Source organism: Microcaecilia unicolor, chromosome 4, assembly GCF_901765095.1.
Source record: "Microcaecilia unicolor chromosome 4, aMicUni1.1, whole genome shotgun sequence".
In the NCBI taxonomy this organism is placed as follows: Eukaryota; Metazoa; Chordata; class Amphibia; order Gymnophiona; family Siphonopidae; genus Microcaecilia; species Microcaecilia unicolor.
The window spans coordinates 206413453-206433052 of NC_044034.1; the positions used below are offsets into that span (position 1 = coordinate 206413453).

The 19600-nt window shown below is 43.1% G+C and overlaps 1 protein-coding gene across 1 annotated transcript in view; it reads right to left on the reverse strand.

Moving 5' to 3' along the window:
* LOC115468960 overlaps positions 1-19600 on the reverse strand; it is an 81012-nt gene that overhangs the window by 48601 nt on the left and 12811 nt on the right. Inside the window, exons 5-6 of the mRNA XM_030201158.1 lie at positions 12773-12886; positions 8750-8804 (exon numbers count right to left, since the gene is read on the reverse strand). Of these exons, the coding sequence (XP_030057018.1) occupies positions 8750-8804; positions 12773-12886 (169 nt within the window). The remainder of the gene's footprint in view (positions 1-8749; positions 8805-12772; positions 12887-19600) is intronic.

Genomic DNA, 19600 nt, shown 5'->3' on the forward strand with positions numbered 1-19600 from the left:
CTTAGTGGAATGCAGGGCATGGTATGAGAGGTAGTGTTGTTGGGGCTGCTGGGAAACAGTGATCATAACATGATCAAATTTGAGCTGATATCTGGAGTGAAGTCACTAAGGAAATCTACTGTAGCAGCAATTAATTTTTGATTGGGTGACTATGATAAAATGAGGAAAATGGTTTTAAAAAAGCTAAAAGGATTGCCCTCAAAGATCAGAACTTTAAATCGGACATGGACATTGTTTAAAAATACCATCATGGAAGCTCAGAACAAATGTATTCCACATATTGATAAAGGTGGAAAGAAGAGCAAATGACAGCCAGCACGGTTAAAAGATGAAGTGAAAGAGGCTATTAGAGCCAAAAGAACATCCTTCAAAGAATGTAAAAAGGATCTGAATGAAGAAAACAAGAAGCAACATAAGCAATGTCAAGCTACAGTAGATGCAAAGCTTTGATAAAGAAGGCTAAAAGAGAATAAGAAGTGAAACTTGCCACAGAAGCAAGAAAAACTCATAGTAACAACTTTTTCAGGTATATCAGCAGAAGCAGAAAGCATGTGATGGAATCTGTGAGAATGTTAGACCATGAAGGAGCAAAAGGGGAACTCAGGGAGGACAAGACCATAGCAGAGAGACTGAATGAATTCTTTGCTTCAGTCTTTATGGAAGAAGATGTAAGAGATTGGAAGGTTCTGTCTGCGGATTCGGAAAGAAGTAGAGGGATCGTGGATGCTTTCCAAAGTGTTTTGCTCAGACAAATGGTGATGGAACCCACGAGGGAGGGAGCGGCGCTGGATCTGGTGCTCACAAATGGGGATAACGTGTCAATTATCCTAGTGGGTGCCCACCTGGGCAGCAGTGACCATCAAACAGTTTGGTTTGATATAACAGCTAAAGTGGAGAGCAGCCACTCAAAACTCAAAGTCCTGGATTTCAAGCGTGCTGACTTTAGTAAAATGGGGGAATACCTGAGGAAGGAGATGATGGGCTGGGAGGAAGTACGAGAAGTGGAAGGACAGTGGTCCAGGCTGAAAGAAGCTATAAATAGGGCCACGAACCTTTATGTAAGGAAAGTAAATAAAAGCAAGAGAAAAAGGAAACTGATATGGTTCTCCAAGCAAGTGGTTGAGAAAATAAAGGCTAAAGAGTTGGCGTTCCAGAAATACAGAAAAGAAAAGGAACACGGGGAGGAATACCGGATGAAACTGAAAGAAGCCAAAAGAGAGATACGTCTGGCGAAAGCGCAAGCGGAAGAACAAATGGCTAGAAATGTAAGGAGGGGTGACAACAATTTCTTCAGGTATATTAGTGAAAGGAGAATGACTAACAAGGGAATTGTGAGACTAAAAGATACTGCGAACCGCTATAAGGAAAATGATGAAGAAAAAGCAAATTTGCTAAATAGATACTTTTGTTCTGTTTTCACAGAAGAAAATCCTGGAGAAGGACTGCGATGGACTGGAAAAAGTACAAATGAGAATGAAGTGGATAGAGCACCGTTCACAGAAGAGAGTGTGTATCAACAACTTGAAAAGCTAAAGGTGGACAAAGCCATGGGACCGGACGGGATCCACCTCAGGATATTGAGGGAGCTCAGAGAGGTTTTGGCGGGTCCTCTTAAAGATTTGTTTAATATATCCTTGCAGACGGGAGAGGTTCCGAGGGATTGGAGAATGGCGGATGTGGTCCCTCTTCACAAGAGTGGTGTTAGGGAAGAAGCTGGAAACTACAGGCCAGTAAGCCTCACTTCGGTTATTGGAAAAGTAATGGAAGTGATGCTGAAGAAAAGGATAGTGAATTTCCTGGAAGCCAATAAGTTGCAAGATCCGAGACAACATGGTTTTACCAAAGGGAAATCGTGCCAAACGAATCTCATTGAGTTCTTTGATTGGGTGACAGGAGAATTGAATCAGGGACGAGCTATGGACGTAATCTACTTAGATTTCAGCAAAGCTTTTGACATGGTTCCCCACAGGAGGCTCTTAAATAAACTGGATGGGCTGAAGATAGGACCCGAAGTGGTGAACTGGATTAGGAACTGGTTGACGGACAGAGGGTGGTGGTGAATGGAATTCGCTCGAAGGAGGGAAAGGTGAGTAGTGGAGTGTCTCAGGGATCGGTGCTGGGGTCGATTCTGTTCAATATATTTGTGAGTGACATTGCCGAAGAATTAGAAGGTAAAGTTTGCCTATTTGTGGATGATACTAAGATCTGTAACAGAGTGGACACCCGGGAGGGAGTGGAAAACATGAAGAAGGATCTGAGGAAGCTAGAAGAATGGTCTAAGGTTTGGCAATTAAAATTCAATGTGAAGAAATGCAAAGTGATGCACTTAGGGAATAGAAATCCACGGGAGACGTATGTGTTAGGCGGGGAGTGTCTGATAGGTACGGACGGGGAGAGGGATCTTGGGGTGATAGTATCTGAAGATTTCAAGGCGACGAAACAGTGTGACAAGGCGGTGACTGTAGGTAGAAGGTTGTTAGGCTGTATAGAGAGAGGTGTGACCAGCAGAAGAAAGGGGGTGTTGATGCCCCTGTATAAGTCGTTGGTGAGGCCCCACCTGGAGTATTGTGTTCAGTTTTGAAGGCCGTATCTTGCGAAGGATGTAAAAAGAATTGAAGCGGTGCAAAGAAAAGCTACGAGAATGGTATGGGATTTGCGTTACAAGACGTATGAGGAGAGACTTGCTGAACTAAACATGTATACTCTGGAGGAAAGGAGAAACAGGGGTGATATGATACAGACGTTCAAATATTTGAAAGGTATTAATCCGCAAACAAACCTTTTCCGGAGATGCGAAGGCGGTAGAACGAGAGGACACAAAATGAGATTGAAGGGGGGCAGACTCAGAAAAATGTCAGGAAGTATTTTTTCACGGAGAGAGTAGTTGATGCTTGGAATGCCCTCCCGCGAGAGGTGGTGGAAATGAAAACGGTAACGGAATTCAAACATGCGTGGGATAAGCATATAGGAATCCTGTGCAGAAGGAATGGATCCTCAGGAGCTTAGTCGAGATCGGGTGGCAGAGCCAGTGGTGGGAGGCGGGGCTGGTGGTTGGGAGGTGGGGATAGTGCTGGGCAGACTTATACGGTCTGTGCCAGAGCCGGTGGTTTGGAGGCAGGGATAGTGCTGGGCAGACGTCTGTGCCAGAGCCGGTGGTGGGAGGCGGGGCTGGTGGTTGGGAGGCGGGGATAGTGCTGGGCAGACTTATACGGTCTGTGCCCTGAAGAGCACAGGTAGAAATCAAAGTAGGGTATACACAAAATGTAGCACATATGAGTTATCTTGTTGGGCAGACTGGATGGACCATGCAGGTCTTTTTCTGCCGTCATCTACTATGTTACTATCAGGCTCATTTTCAAAGCACTTAGCCTCCCAAAGTTACATAGAAACCTATGGAACTTAGCCTCCCAAAGTGCTTTGAAAATATGCCTCTATGTTACCTGTACTAGGAATGGTTTTCAAGGGTGACGATGCGGAAGAACTGAAAGAAATCTCGGTGAACCTGGAAGAATTACTGAGCCAAATTGACAAGTTAAAGAGTGATAAATCACCTGGACCAGATGGTATATACCCCAGGGTGTTGAAAGAACTCAAACATGAAATTGCTGATTTCCTCTTAGTGACTTGTAACCTGTCATTAAAATCGTCTGTAGTACCTGAAGATTGGAGGGTGGCCAATGTAATGCCAATTTTTAAATAGGATTTTAGGAATGATCCGGGAATTTACAGTCTGATAAGCCTGACTTCAGTGCCAGGCAAAATAGTGCAAACTATTATAAAGAATAGAATTATGGAACGCATAGACAAGCATGGTTTAATCAGACAGAGTCAGTATGGGTTAAAGGTGGTTAAAGGTGAGCCAGTTGAGGTAGTATATCTAGATTTTCAGAAAGCGTTTGACAAAGTGCCTTATGAGAAACTCCTGAGAAAATTAGTCATGGGATAGGAGGAAATATTCTTTTGTGGATTAGGAATTGGTTATAGGACACAAAACAAAGAGTATGATTAAATGCCCATTTTTCTCAATGGAGGAGGTGAATAGTGGAGTGCCATAGGGATCTGTATTGGGACTGGTGCTATTTAACATGTTTATCAATGATCTGGATTTTGGAATGACAAGTAAGGTAATTAAATTTGCAGATGATACAAAAGTATTCAAAGTTGTCAAAACAGATGTGGACTTTGTTTTGCATGAAGACCTTAGAAAATTGGAGACCGGTCATCCAAATGGCAGATGAAATTTAATGAGGACAAATGCAAAGTGATGTACATTGGGAAGAATAATCCAAATCTTAGTTAATTGATGCTAGGGTCCACCTTAGGAGTCAGCACCCAAGATCTAGGTGTCATTGCAGACAATACGCTGAAGTCCTTTGTTGAGTGTGCGGTGGGATGCTAGGAATTATTAGAAAAGGGATGCTAAATAAGACCAAGAATATTATAATTACTCTATATTGCTCCATGGTGCGACCTCACCATGAACACTGCATTCAATTTTGGTCGCTATCTCTCAAAAAAGTTATAGTGGAATAAGAAAAGGTTCAAAGAAGAGTGACCAAAATGATAAAGGAGATGGAACTCCTCTCATATGAGGAAAAACTAGAGAGGATAGGGCTCTTCAGCTTGGAAAAGAGGGGGAATATGATTGAGGTTTACAAAATCCTGAGTGGTGTAGAATGCGTAAAAGTGAATCATTTTTTCACTCTTTCAAAAAGAACAAAAATCTGGGGACAGTCAATGAAATTACATGGAAATACTTTTAAAACAGATAGGAGGAAATATTTTTTTTTCACTCAAAGAATAGTTAATCTCTGGAACTTTTTGCCAGAGGATGTGGTAACAGTGGTTAGCATATCTTGGTTTGGAAAAGTTCCTGGAGGAAAAGTCTGCTATTGAGATAGACATGGAGGAAGCCACTGCTCATCCCTGGGATCAGTAGCATGGAATCTTTCTACTATTTGGGATTCTGTCAGGTACTTGTGACCTGAATTGGCTACTGTTGGAAGCAGGACACTGGGCTAGATGGAGCAATGGTCAGACCCAGTATGGCTATTCTTTTGTTCTATTTTAAATTCTGCACTGAAGTCATGCTCACCCTGCTCTAGCCCTGAACACTTTATTGCATCACTGTGGGCTTTCTATTTTTTGTACCCTGTGTCTGGGATTTTGCATCTTACTGCATCTCTGGCTGTATTCTACTACTACTACTACTATTTAGCATTTCTATAGCGCTACAAGGCGTACGCAGCGCTGCACAAACATAGAAGAAAGACAGTCCCTGCTCAAAGAGCTTACAATCTAATAGACAAAAAATAAAGTAAGCAAATCAAATCAATTAATGTGTACAGGAAGGAGGAGAGGAGGGTAGGTGGAGGCGAGTGGTTACAAGTGGTTACGAGTCAAAAGCAATGTTAAAGAGGTGGGATTTCAGTCTAGATTTAAAGGTGGCCAAGGATGGGGCAAGACGTAGGGGCTCAGGAAGTTTATTCCAGGCGTAGGGTGCAGCGAGACAGAAGGCGCGAAGTCTGGAGTTGGCAGTAGTGGAGAAGGGAACAGATAAGAAGGATTTATCCATGGAGCGGAGTGCACGGGAAGGGGTGTAGGGAAGGATGAGTGTGGAGAGATACTGGGGAGCAGCAGAGTGAATACATTTATAGGTTAGTAGAAGAAGTTTGAACAGGATGCAAAAACGGATAGGGAGCCAGTGAAGCGACTTGAGGAGAGGGGTAGTATGAGTAAAGCGACCCTGGCGGAAGACGAGACGGGCAGCAGAGTTTTGAACTGACTGGAGAGGGGAGAGGTGACTAAGTGGGAGGCCAGCAAGAAGCAGATTGCAGTAGTCTAAACGAGAGGTGACAAGGGTATGGATGAGGGTTTTGGTAGAGTGCTTGGAAAGAAAGGGGCGGATTTTACGGATGTTGTAAAGAAAAAAACGACAGGTCTTGGCGATCTGCTGGATATGAGCAGAGAAGGAGAGAGAAGAGTCAAAGATGACCCCAAGGTTTCGAGCTGAGGAGACAGGGAGAATGAGAGAGCCATCAACAGAAATAGAAAACGGGGGGAGTGGGGAGGTGGGTTTGGGGGGAAAAATGAGAAGTTCGGTTTTGGTCATGTTTAATTTCAGGTGGCGTTGAGACATCCAGACAGCAATGTCAGACAAGCACGCTGAAACTTTGGTTTGGATGCAAGGTGAGATATCAGGGGTAGAAAGGTAGATTTGGGAGTCATCAGCATAGAGATGGTAGGAAAAGCCATGGGATGAGATTAATGAACCAAGGGAAGAAGTGTAGATAGAAAAGAGGATGGGACCAAGAACAGAACCCTGAGGTACGCGACAGGCAGAGGGATAGAAGTAGAAGAAGATCAACCAGAGTGAACACTGAAGGAGAGGTAGGAAGAGAACCAGGAAAGGAATCAAGAAGACCCACCTGTTTGAGATTGCTTTTGAACCCAAAACCCCAGTGTGGTTCACATGTGAGTTTAAATATTAAGGGCATGATATTCAAAGTATTTATGCTCCCAACTTTAAGAGTTATGCTCATAAACTAAAAATTTACTAGGGCCAAATGTATACAATAGATTTTTACTCAAAATTTCACTAGCAGCGAGATGATTAGAAGCCCCGTGCTGTTCCACACAGCACTCTAAAAATAGCACCAGAACAGCGTGGGGCTATAACACCCCTATCAGAGTTAATAGCATGCAAATTTAGGCACACTATTACTTCTGATCATAGGGGTAAAAGTGCAAGAGGATTCCGCACTCGTTTGACAGGTCTGGGTTGTCAAAAGCCCAGACCTGTCAAATGCAGGAGATGGAGATCTGTGGGACCCCCAAGCTTCTGCCATTGCTTTGGCCCTGGTGGCTTTGTGCCACCCCAAGCTCCTCCCGGACAGCGACACGGGGGCTTTGGGTCCGGCAGACTTCCAGTCCCCCCAACCCCCCTGACACAAGGGCAAGGAGGGCTGGAGATCCAGTGGATCTCTAGCCATCTTAACCCCCCCAACACCCAAAACAAAATTCCCTGGTGGCCCAGTGGGCCACAACCCCCCCCCCCCCCCCCCACCTGATGGTCTAGCAGCCTCCTCCCCCACCCTTCCATACCTCCCTGATGGAGGAGAGAGTAGCACACTCTGTCCTCTTCTAGTGTGCCTTCAAACTAGTAGCGCCCTGCCTGCCTAGTGCATCCTGGGATGTGCTGAATGGAGCTTCACTAATATATGGTTGGGGGGGCTCTTGTCGGGGTCAGGTCTTCTGATGGGGGGGCCTGCTGGCATGCAGATGCATGCTGGACAGGGCTCCCCATTCCTCCTCAATGCTCTGTAAACCCTAATGCCAGCTCCAAGTTTGCTAGTTTGGCATGCTGCTTCTGAGCATTGGAGAGGAATACTAATGTCCCTGTTTGGCATGCATTTGCATGCTATTAGAATTCAGAGCCAGCAAGTGTGTTGTTACATGCACTCGCCGGCTCTGATCCTGGGACGCAAGCAAACGTGGGCACTAGTCTGGCACTAATGGTCTATAATGCCCGCATTTGCTTTTGATCATCTGGGCCTAAACTCTTAAATTTAGGAGCATAAAAGGTGTGTGGATTCAGGGCTGGCAGGCCTAAATATATGAGCTTAACTTTTAAGCTCCTAAAGTAAGATGAATTTTCAGCTGAGAAATTCTGCTTCTAAGTTTGTCTGAAAATAGGACACAAATTTAGGAGATCAGAATTTTCTGAATTGTCGGGATCTAAGTTTTTCTTGGTGGTACTCTGCAAACAGAACTTTATTGCTTTTATGATTTCTGCCAGTGACTCATTGGCAATGAGCATCTGACAGCTCCAATTACATACAAAAGTGGATATTATTCTGACAGCCTATATAAAGAGTGCTTTGCTAGCAGACCCCTGTGAGATTTATCTTTGAAGTTTTATGTTGAAATGTTCTGGACCCTTGATGCAGGCACTGAGTCAAAATATGGCCAAGTTCAGTTTTTAATTTGGGGATGGGACGACTTTCCTATGAAGAGAGGCTGAGAAGGCTAGGGCTTTTCAGCTTGGAGAAGAGACGGCTGAGGGGAGATATGATAGAAGTGTATAAAATAATGAGTGGAATGGATCGGGTGGATGTGAAGCGACTGTTCACGCTATCCAAAAATACTAGGACTAGAGGGCATGAGTTGAAGCTACAGTGTGGTAAATTTAAAACGAATCGGAGAAAATTTTTCTTCACCCAACGTGTAATTAGACTCTGGAATTCGTTGCCGGAGAATGTGGTACGGGCGGTTAGCTTGACGGAGTTTAAAAAGGGGTTAGATAGATTCCTAAAGGACAAGTCCATAGACCGCTATTAAATGGACTTGGAAAAATTCCGCATTTTTAGGTATAACTTGTCTGGAATGTTTTTACGTTTGGGGAGCGTGCCAGGTGCCCTTGACCTGGATTGGCCACTGTCGGTGACAGGATGCTGGGCTAGATGGACCTTTGGTCTTTCCCAGTATGGCACTACTTATGTACTTATGGTTTGGTGTTTATGTATTTTTTAATCTGTTCAATAAATGTGGTATTTTTTTATAAAATGATCTATTTTATACTAGAAGCACTATATCCCCATATCTCCTCTCTCCTTTTAAGGCTCTTAATTATGACTCCCTCCATCCATCTCCTCTTTCCTTTCTTTGTCATTTGGTCTCAAGTAGTGGCGGCAGACAGCACAGACTCCTCCCCTCCTCCTAAACCCTGAAGTTTCCTCTTCTTACTCACCCGACCTTCCAAAAGCTGAAGTCGTCTAATTGCCACTGAAAGCTGATTCTTTTTCCTTAAAATAAAAAGTGCATCTTATTGTTATTAAGACAAAATTCAACCCACTTTTATCAATCACTTCTAACAGCCTGCTCACTTGCTCATCATTCTATCACCTTCTCTCACATTTGCACACCCAAGCCCTTGACCCATTACCTCAGAACCCCAGCCCCAACCCTCCCTTCTATTCTCTTATCACTCTTCTGCACTCTGATGTTTCCATCCTGCCCAGATGGCAACCCCGTTCAGCCAAGTTAGACTGGTCAGGGTGATAGAAAGCACTGAGTTCAGTCTTCCTCTGATAAACAGTTTTTACAAGATGATTCCAAAAAGGTGAAAAAATGAATGTATTTTCTATTGGTTTTGCCACAGTGAAAAAAAAACGTATTTCCTGTTAGAGCAAAGGGCTGTCAACCAGGAAAGTTAAGATTTGAATCACATTCCTGATGCCAATACTCCTTGTGATCTTGGGCAATCACTTTATCTACTATTGCCTCAGGTACTCGGAAAGTAAGCTCTTTAGGGAAGAGACATGGAGGGGCATAATCGAACGCGAACGCCCAACTCCATGGGCGTCTATGTCCGAGAACGGGTACTTGAAGGGGTGGGACAGACCGTATTTTCGAAAAAAAATGGGCATCCATCTTTCGTTTCGAAAATACGGTTTGTATGGACCAAAATGCCATGGATTTAGTCGTTTGTGAGCTGGGCGTTTGTTTTTTTTTAGCAATAATGGAAAATAAAAACGCCCAGCTCAGAAACGTCCTAATCCAAGCCATTTGGTCATGGGAGGGGCCAGGATTCGTAGTACACTCGCCCCCCTGACATGCCAGGACACCAACTGGACACCCTAGAGGTCAGTGCAGTGGACTTCAGAAAACGCTCCCACATGCATAGCTCCCTTACCACAGGTGCTGAGCCCCCAACCCCCTCCCCCAAAACCCACTACCCACAAATGTACAACACTACCATAGCTCTTTTTTTCTTTTTCTTTTTTTTTCTTCTTCTTCCTGTTTTTTCTCTTTTCATTTTCTTTTTATATGTTCATATATATGTACGTTGTTCATTTCTTTCAATAGCTATGGTTAAAGTGTTTTTTTCCCAAAAGGCAGAATATGGCACGCAAAGGTATAGGCATAACCATGGTTATATTTACATACTAGAAGACACCATGTCTCTCCGTTTTTCTTTGTGTATATCATTTCTTCTTTTTTACACATCAGCTTTATATGGCATCCTACCTGTTTTTTTCATACATATGTTCTCTATGATGGTGGTTTTATGCTTTACCTTTTTTGAATTCATATATATTTTAGTATAAATATGGTTTCATGTAGTGTCCTATAATTTTTCAGTGTTAATCTTTATATATGGAAGAAATTTTAAGAGTATGATTTACTTTTATATGTTTTGAATGTTTAATCACTTTTATCATTACTATTCATCTACATGTTTATTTCATTCATCGTTATTGTGATATTTTAATACTGCATATACGCACACTCTGTTTACGTTATTAACAAGATTTTATGTCTATTATTATTTTTTTATTTTTTTAATTATCATTTCTTTTGCTGTATTTCATCATATGTTGTCATAATTCTTTCTTATTATTTGTTTAAATGATTAATTTTAATATGTATGTTTTTATAGACTCCTGTGTGTCGAGTCTTTTCATCAATAAAGAAGCTTTTAAGATATTTGTCTCCAGGGTTTGTATTTCCGTGGTCAAACATCCCACTTTTACCTGTATTTGTGAATGGGGCACCTACATGTGGGTACATTGGGTTTTGGAGGCCTCCCATTTACCAGCACAAGTGTTACAGATAGGGGGGATGGGCCTGGGTCCGCCTGGCTGACGTGCACTGCGGTACCCACTAAAAGTGCTCCAGGGACCTGCATACACGCAGGCCTCTAGGACTTGTTGCTGCTATATAACCTTGGCACACCAGTTGACACCTGAAGATTAATCTCTGTGAAAAAGTCCTTTATTTGAATAAGCACATTTACTCACAGTTAACTGCAGATCAGATGTTGTGCCCCACTGGCAAAGAGTCTTCCTGGTACTGAGATTAGCAGTAGGTCAGAGCTGGCAGAATGCTGTACAATGCCCTCTTTCAGCAACATTCAAGGGAAGAACTAAGTGCTGTAACGTGGCTAACACATGAAAGGGATCTAAAACTGTGTTACAAAAATGGCCACTACCTCATGGGCTACCAGAAACAAAACAGGGCACACTCTGACCCAGTAAGCAGGGGGAAAAGCACCACGGGAATACAGCCTACCAACTACCAACATCGTGAGCATTTAACACAAGCTACTGGAATCACAGAGCCTAATACCCTACACCCACCACAATGCATTGCTGATGTGACTCTGCAGTGCGCATAACAGAAAAGGTGTCGCACTCACCCGAAAGCCACATCAGAACCAGGGAAAGGCTGTCACAGGATAGAACACATTCTGCTGTCATGGAGGTGGGTACGGCATTTGAGGCTGGCATACAGGCTGGAAAACAAAGTTTTTAAAGTAGGGTTTTTTTAGTGGGAGGGGGTTAGTGACCACTGGGGAGTCAGGGGAGGTGATCCCCGATTCCCTCCGCTGGTCATCTGGTCAGTTGGGGCACTTTTTTGGGACTTGGACCTGAAAAAAAAGGGTCCAAATAAATCGGACCAAATTCTCGTCAAAAACGCCCTTCTTGTTTCGATTATCAGCTAAAGACGCCCATCTCTCCTCGGCCGATAACCGCGCCCCAGTCCCGCCTTTGCCATGCCTCCGACACGCCCCCGTCAACTTTGTTCGTTCCTGCAACGGAATGCAGTTGAAGACGACCAAAATCGGCTTTCGATTATACTGATTTGGTCGCACACGGGAGAAAGACGCCCATCTCCCGATTTGGGTCGAAATATGGGCGTCTTTCTCTTTCGAAAATAAGCTGGATAATGTTCTTGAATACTTATCACCACTGTACAGGACTGTGTCCAGTGGTGCTATAAAAATGATAAGCATTATTAAATATTTATTTTATTAATTTGGATTTAGCTCACACCTTTTTCAGTTGTAGCTCAAAGATACAATAAGTATTTCCCTGTCCCTGGATGGCTCACAATTTAGTTTTTAGTTTTTTTTTTTGTACCCAAGGCAATGGAGAGTTAAGCAACTTGACCAAGATCACAAGCAGCAGAAGTGGGATTTGAACTGGATACCCCTGGATGTCAAGACCAGTTCATTTGGCTTAGAATTGCTGGATTAGCACGTTTCTCTCAGGGGCAATTTCTCCAATGAACCTCACTCCTAAACCAGGGTATCTCAGTCTCTCAAACTTACTGCTAGTGCTGTATGATCACTCTCACTGATATAGAAGAAATCAAATCTTAAATAGATATTCCAACCTGATGACTTCCAAATGAGAGCACATTTGCCATTTTAAAGAAATTAAGTAACATTTCAGTGCTCTATTGGAATAATTTAATAATGGTGATAACTGTAGAGCCAAATGATTTGAGAAAGTGGGTGACTTCCTTATATTCAGACTTCAGAGTGGTGGAGGAGTAGCCTAGTGGTTAGTGCAGGGTACTTTGATCCTGGGGAACTGAGGTCAATTCCCACTGCAGCTCCTTGTGTCTCTGGGCAAGTCACTTAACCCTCCATTGCCCCTGGTACAAAATAAGTACCTGAATATATGTAAACCACTTTGAATGTAGTTGCAAAAACCTCAGAAAGGTGGTATATCAAGTCCCATTTCCCTTGCCCCCTTTCCTTATATTTAGACTGTCATGCTTAAGAAAGGGGTAAGTTTTAGAAGAGACTGACAAAGATCACAATCCTGAGACAACATGAAACAAGACCGATCTCTGTCTAAGTGGGAAGTGTACAGAAATACTGCTTCAGATCTGTGCCCAAGAATCTGAATACAGAGTATAGGCAGTCACTGAACAGCCCAGGATCTCTTTCCCCTCCTCCCCTTTCTTGAATTCTCAGCACCTCTCATAGTTTGAATGCAGCTTGGCTAGGATCTCCTTCTTCTTCTCCCAAGGAGTGGAATACAGCTGCACCAGCCTCACCAGCTCCATACTGAGGACAGACAGGTCAGACACTCTGTAGGAAAGAGCAGCAAAACAGACTGAGTGAGGATTCAGTAACCCAACATCAAACCCAAATCATTGCATTTCAATAAAGAAACAATCTTGAGCCTCCCCTGAAAATCTCTCTCCTGTGACTAAGACTGACACTAAACCACCCTGATATGAGAAACAGGATCTAGGATCAGGAAGAGAAATGATCAAACCAGCAGAAATGGGTGCCTTGAAAACTGTATCTATACAAAACACACTTTGGGAGTGGAATAGAAAATACTTCAACCAATCAGTCACTGAAATACTCCACTTAATAATTTTCATAATCCTATATAATAATTCTCATCTCCAACGTTCTGACGTCTGGGACCGTGGCTCATTCCGAGTTGGTCTGCTAGGCTCCATAGATCAGGCTGACATCACCCTAGTCATTATGATGTCAACTTCAGAACCTGGGGGGAAAAAAACATGCCTCACAGCTGATCCATGTCCAGAGGAGGGTCGCTGGACATGGGTGGCTGGAGGGGGGGCAGGGGAAAGAGGAGGGTCGCTGGACATGGGTGGCTGCAGGGGGGGCAGGGGAGAGAGAAGGGTTGCTGGACATGGGTGGCTGCAGGGGGGGCAGGGGAGAGAGGAGGGTCGCTGGACATGGGTGGCAGGAGGGGGGGCAGGGGAGAGAGGAGGTTCGCTGGACATGGGTGGCTGCAGTGGGCACAGGGGAGAGGAGGGTCGCTGGACATGGGTGGCTGCAGGGGAGCCGAGGAAAACCTTGCTTGTGCCCGTTTCATTTGTGTCGGAAACGGGCCTTTTTTTTTACTAGTATTTAAATAATTCTATTCTATTGTTCTTTGAAGACCAATGACAGTGTACCACAAGAGAAAGTGGCTTCTGATTGGTTCATCTGGTACCGGTATTTATTTTAGCTGGGCCACCATTTTTTACCTTGTTACAATATGGTTTAAATTCATGGGAGACATGGAGGGGCATTTTCGATATGACATCTAAATCTGATTTTGGATGTTTTGGGAAATATATCCAAAAATCCAGTAGCAGACATGGCTGGTTTTTTTTTTTGTTTCAAAAATGGCCATTTGGTAGATGTTTTTGTGCTCAGTTGCTCAGTGCATCTATCTTTTAGGACCATTTTGGGGGAAAAAAAAGGTCCAAGGGAAAAACACACAAAAACAAGACATTGGAATGTATGGGGGGAGGGGCAGCATTCTTAGTAGACTGACCACACAGACAACCCAGCAGAGCAGTTGGGCACCCTAGGTGGCACTGCAGTAGACTTCACATGAAAAGTCCCAGGAACACATCTCACCGTTATCCCCTTATATTAAAGCCACAAAAAACCTACTGTACCCAACTGTGCAAACCACTACAACAGCCCCCTTAAGCCTGCAGGTGTCACCTATATGTAGATACAGTAGGTTTTTGGAGGGCTCACACATTCCACCACAAGTGTACCAGTTTGAGTGGGATGTAGGCCTGAGTCCCCTTCCACTGCACCAACCACTCCAGGGACCTGCTTGCTGCTGTAATAGGACTGGCTATAACATCTGACGTTGTCATAGAGGCTGGTATGTACTGTTTCTTTTACATCTTTTGGGGGTGGGTGGGAGGGGTCAGTGACCAATGGAGGAGTAAGGGTCCATCATGTTCAAATGTAAACAACTCTTAGGGCCCTGTTTACTAAGCCACGATGTAGGTGTGCAAATGTTTTAGCACACGCTAACGCTAGAGACACCCATAGGAATATAATGGATGTCTCTATTGTTAGCGCACGCTAAAATGTTAGCACACCTACAGCGCAGCTTAGTAAACAGGACCCTTAGTGAGCTAGGAATTTCAGGAAATGTATTACAGTGGTTTAGTGTTTTTTGTCCTGTAGATCCCATAATGTGAAGGTACAGAATGTAGAGTCAGATCATTGGAATTCTGTTTGTGGAGTCCCTCAGGGCTCACCACTGTCACCCTCATTGTTTAATGTGTTTTGCAGATGATATTACTGTACTCCGAATTAGTTCACAAAATTTGGATATTTCAAATAGAATTGCAGAGCGTATTCGTTTATTAGAAAAATGCATTTCTTCTCACTTCCTAAAGCTAAACAAGGATAAAACAAAATTCCTTTTGATTTGCCAATCTTCTGGCATAAGAAATGATTATATTTTAAAGGTGGTTAATCCACATTTTAAATTGAATTCTAATTTGAAATTATTATAAGTAATCCTAACGAATACTTTAAGTCCAGACTTACAGATTCAAGCTTTGATTAAAAAGAGTTTTTATAAGATGAAAAAGCTGAGAAGGGTAAGAACAAATTTTGATTTTGATGCAAATTTAAACTAATTGTACAGAGTTAGATATTAGGCCAGATAAATTATTGTAATAGTGTCTACCTGAGATGTACTAAGACTTTGTTGAAGAAGATTCAGATGATACAGAATACAACTGCTTGTCTTATACTTTCAGCTCAAAAATTTGATAGGGTTTCACCATTGTTAATTGAGTTGCATTGGCTGCTGGTGGAGGCTCGTTTGTATTTTAAATTGTGTACTATTATTTTTAAGATTCTTTATGGCAAGGTCCCAATATACATGAAGGATTTGGGTTGAAAAGCACTTTTTCAAGGAATCCATTGCTTTTACAGTTTCCTAATCCATGAGCAATGCGTTATGAGCAGATTATTTCTATTACCTTTCAATGTATAAGCAGCTCAAGTTTGGAATTCTCTTCCAGTTGAGTTCCTTATTATTTCAGATTATTTGTTTTTTAGAAAAACTTTTAAAACATATCTTTTTAAGAAACATCCTTTATCTGTTTAGAATTATTTTTATACAATTATGTGACGTTAATAAGGTATCTTTTTTTAGAACTGTTTACTGATTCTTCAGGTTTTATCTGAACTCTTAATTAAATGTGATCCACACTGAACTGCAAGGTTGTAGCGGAATACAAGAATGTATCAGTTTCAGATATTTGACTAGACCACAACATCTAAGTTTTAGCCCTGAACATTGGCAGAAAAACATCCAAGTTTTGGGAACACCCCAATCCTGCCCCCAACACACCCTCCACACCCCCTCTAGATCTTCACACACTGCAGAGAAAAACTTCTCAAAACCAAGTTTCGAAAATTGTGATTTGGACATTTTTTGGAGAAAAATGTCCAAATGCCACTTTGAGATGTTTTTCTCTTTTGAAAATGAACCCCTAAATGAGTTGGGTGGATTAGTGCACTAATAGGAAATATTATAGATATGTTCAGAAGGAATGGATCCTAAGGAGCTTAGCCGAGATTGGGTGGCAGAGCCGGTGGCGGGAGGTGGGGATGGTGCTGGCCAGACTTATAAGGTCTGTGCCAGAGCCGGTGATGGGAGGCGGGTCTGGTGGTTGGGAGGCGGGGATGGTGCTGGGCAGACTTATGCGGTCTGTGCCAGAACCGGTGGTGGGAGGCGGGGCTGATGGTTGGGAGGCAGGGATAGTGCTGGGCAGACTTATACGGTCTGTGCCCTGAAAAGGACAGGTAGAAATCAAGGTAAGGTATACACAAAAAGTAGCACATCTGAGTTTATCTTGTTGGGCAGACTGGATGGACAGTGCAGGTCTTTTTCTGCCATCATCTACTACGTTACTATGTTTTTTTGTTGTTTGTTTCTACAAGGTTGTTCATGGTCCGGGTTACTCCTTGAAGCAACAATCACAAAACACTGGCCATTGTTGGAGCAGGACCGAAGAATTGCAAGTTAAATTAAATTATTTTTGATTGTCCAAAAGTTTAAAGTGAATTTGTTGATAAACAGAATGTGAAGAATAAGTATTTTAAAAAACATTTTTTTTGCTCATGATAGAGGGTATTGAGCATTGCAAAAATTAGAGTGCTTTCTGAGGCTTTTATCCTTCCATGTATGAATATTAAAGAACAATAAAAAAGAACTATTTAAATATTGTGACAAGCATTAAGTAGAGTATTTCAGGGCTCCTTTTACTAAGCGGCAGTAAGGGCTTACTGCTTGCTATACAGGAAGTATCGTCGGGCTACCGCAGCAGCCTGGCGGTACTTCCCACCCCTAGCCTACTGCCCGGTTACTGCCAGGTTAACGTGGGAGCCCTTACCGTCACCTTAATGGGTGGCGGGAAGGACTCCCCTCTGAAATGGCTGTGTGGCAAGTGCTTTACTTGCCGCATGGCCATTTCCTGTAAGAAAGTGAGACTTCCCTTTTATCAGCTGTGGTAAAAGGGGACCTCAGTGCGTGTGTAAAACGTGTGCCAATGGCAGCGCCGGCCCCCTTTTGCCGCAGTTTGGTAAAAGGGGACCTCAGTGACTGATTATTTGAAGTACTGTTTTGAAAACTCTCAATGCTGGTAAGAGGATGCATGTTGTCCACATATATACACATGTTACATAGGCATTCCTGGAGGTGGGATTAGGTCAGGGGATGCAACAACATGGGCAGCTTTGCATCTTCAAAATTATGCACATTGTCTACACAGTAAAATCAGGAGCAGGTTCAAATCTTTGAAGGTATTTTTTCTTGCAGCTATAATCACAACAACAATATATATATATAGTGCATTCCATTTAAGTGCATGTCGGATAAGCGCATGCTCTGTTTAACTGCATGCCGTACTTCAGTCCCGTTTTTGGCGCCATCAATTTCTATGGGGACAAACTTCGGTTTAGCGCACCACTGATAAGTGCAAGATTCGCTTATATGCATGGTTTAAGACCGCTCCTCTGCAGGAAAGGCTCCGCATAAGCACGCACATGGAATATGGAAGCCGATTGGTGGGTGACAACCAATGAGATTTCAAATTTACTGCCCCTTTAACTGCCACAGGCAGAATAAGTGAAAGAATGTTGTTAGAGTGTACACTGGGGTCGTCGTCGCAGCGGAACTGTAAGACTTTAACACTGGCTGAACGACTAGAAGTTCTTAAAAAATTAGAAAACAAACAAAGTCAAGCATCTATTGCTAAAGAATATGGTGTCAATCCCAGTCCAATTTCACATGTCTTGAAGCAGAAAGACCAGCTTCTGGAAGACTGGCAAAACAAAACAAATCCACACCAGAAATGAAAACGGGTGGGAAAAGCTGAGGATGTAGAAGATGCTCTTTTTCGGTGGTTTTCTTGAGTCAGGAGCAGACAGTTTCCTGTCAGTGGTCCACTGCTTATGGAGAAAGCTAACCAGCTAGCTGAAAGTCTTGGACTAACTGAATTCAAAGCCACTGTTGGATGGTTGGAAAGATGGAAGGAGAGGAACAACATAAAATTCAAGAAACAGCATGGTGAGAAACAGGACGCTGATGACTTTGGTGCTGAAAATTGGGTTGTTTCAGTTCTTCATACCATCTTGAATGAGTTTGCACCTCATGACATTTTCAATGCTGATGAAAATGGTCTCTACTGGCGAGCGATTCCTGATGGAACACTTGCATTCAAACATGCCGAAACTACTGGAGGTAAAACGTTGAAGGACCGACTGACGATCCTCCTTTGCTGCAATATGGATAGGAGTGAGAAGTTGGAACCCCTCGTCATTGGAAAGAGCAAAAAGCCCTGTTGCTTCAAGAAAGTTAAGCGACTTCCTGTGTCATACGAGGCTAACGCAAATTCATGGATGACTGGGGAAATTTGGAAGCAGTGGCTAAAGAAGTTAGACACTAGAATGCGGGCACAAAAGCGTCAGATTTTGTTGCTTTGTGATAATTGTGCTGCACACAGGGATGATGTCAGGCTGTCTAACGTCAAGGTGCCACCAAACACTACCTCTCTGATCCAACCTCTGGATCAGGGCATAATAGCCAATTTCAAACAACAAGACTGGGAAGGATAAACGTGCTGTTGAACTGGCTCGTAATCTATCACTGTTGGATCCCCTACATATGCAGAAAGAAGCCTGGAATCATGTTACACAGGCAACCATTGTGAACTGCTACAAGCGGGCAAGCTTTGTTAAGGATGTGGAGAGGGATGAAACAGGTGCAGCTGTTGCAAACGCGTCAGATGAAGAGGTTATTGACATCCCAGCCGGTTTTACTGAAGAGGAGTTCCATTGCTACGTAGCTGTTGATTACGATCTACAAACAGCTGAAGACAGCACTGACGTTGAGATATGCTCCTACATGCAGGCAACAACGGCTGATGATGAAACAGATGATGAAATGAGCAGCGAGGCACATGCTGATGAAATTCAACAACCTCCTCCTGTCACTTTTGCAAGAGCGCTGGAGAGTCTCAACACCGTGCGGGCCTATCTGGAGGCCACTGGATGTCAGTGCTATCACAGTTTTTACCATCTGGCAGACGTAGTCTATGGAACTCACAGACCCAATAGTGTACAGAGGACTATAACTGATTACTTCAAGTAAGCCTAGCATCAGTTAACGGAGACTGTATACTGTACGTATAATAATAAACAGTACTGTACATTTGTTTATCAGATGTCAAGCTTCTTTGGGTCACAACGGTTAAGTGCACACTCCGGTTAACTGCATGCATTTCTTTGGACTCAGACCCTTGCACTTAAGCGGATTGCACTGTATATAGTTTTGCATTCACTATTGGTGCAATTGTCATGGATAAAATGCACCAAAATGCCCAGTTTCATTACTGTCCCCTGTTAGGGTAATTTTATAACATGTCACCTATGAGAAAAGTCCACCTGTTATAAGCCTATTTTACAAAGGGAATAGAGATGCCTTCATACCTTTACAACATAGTCTCCTAG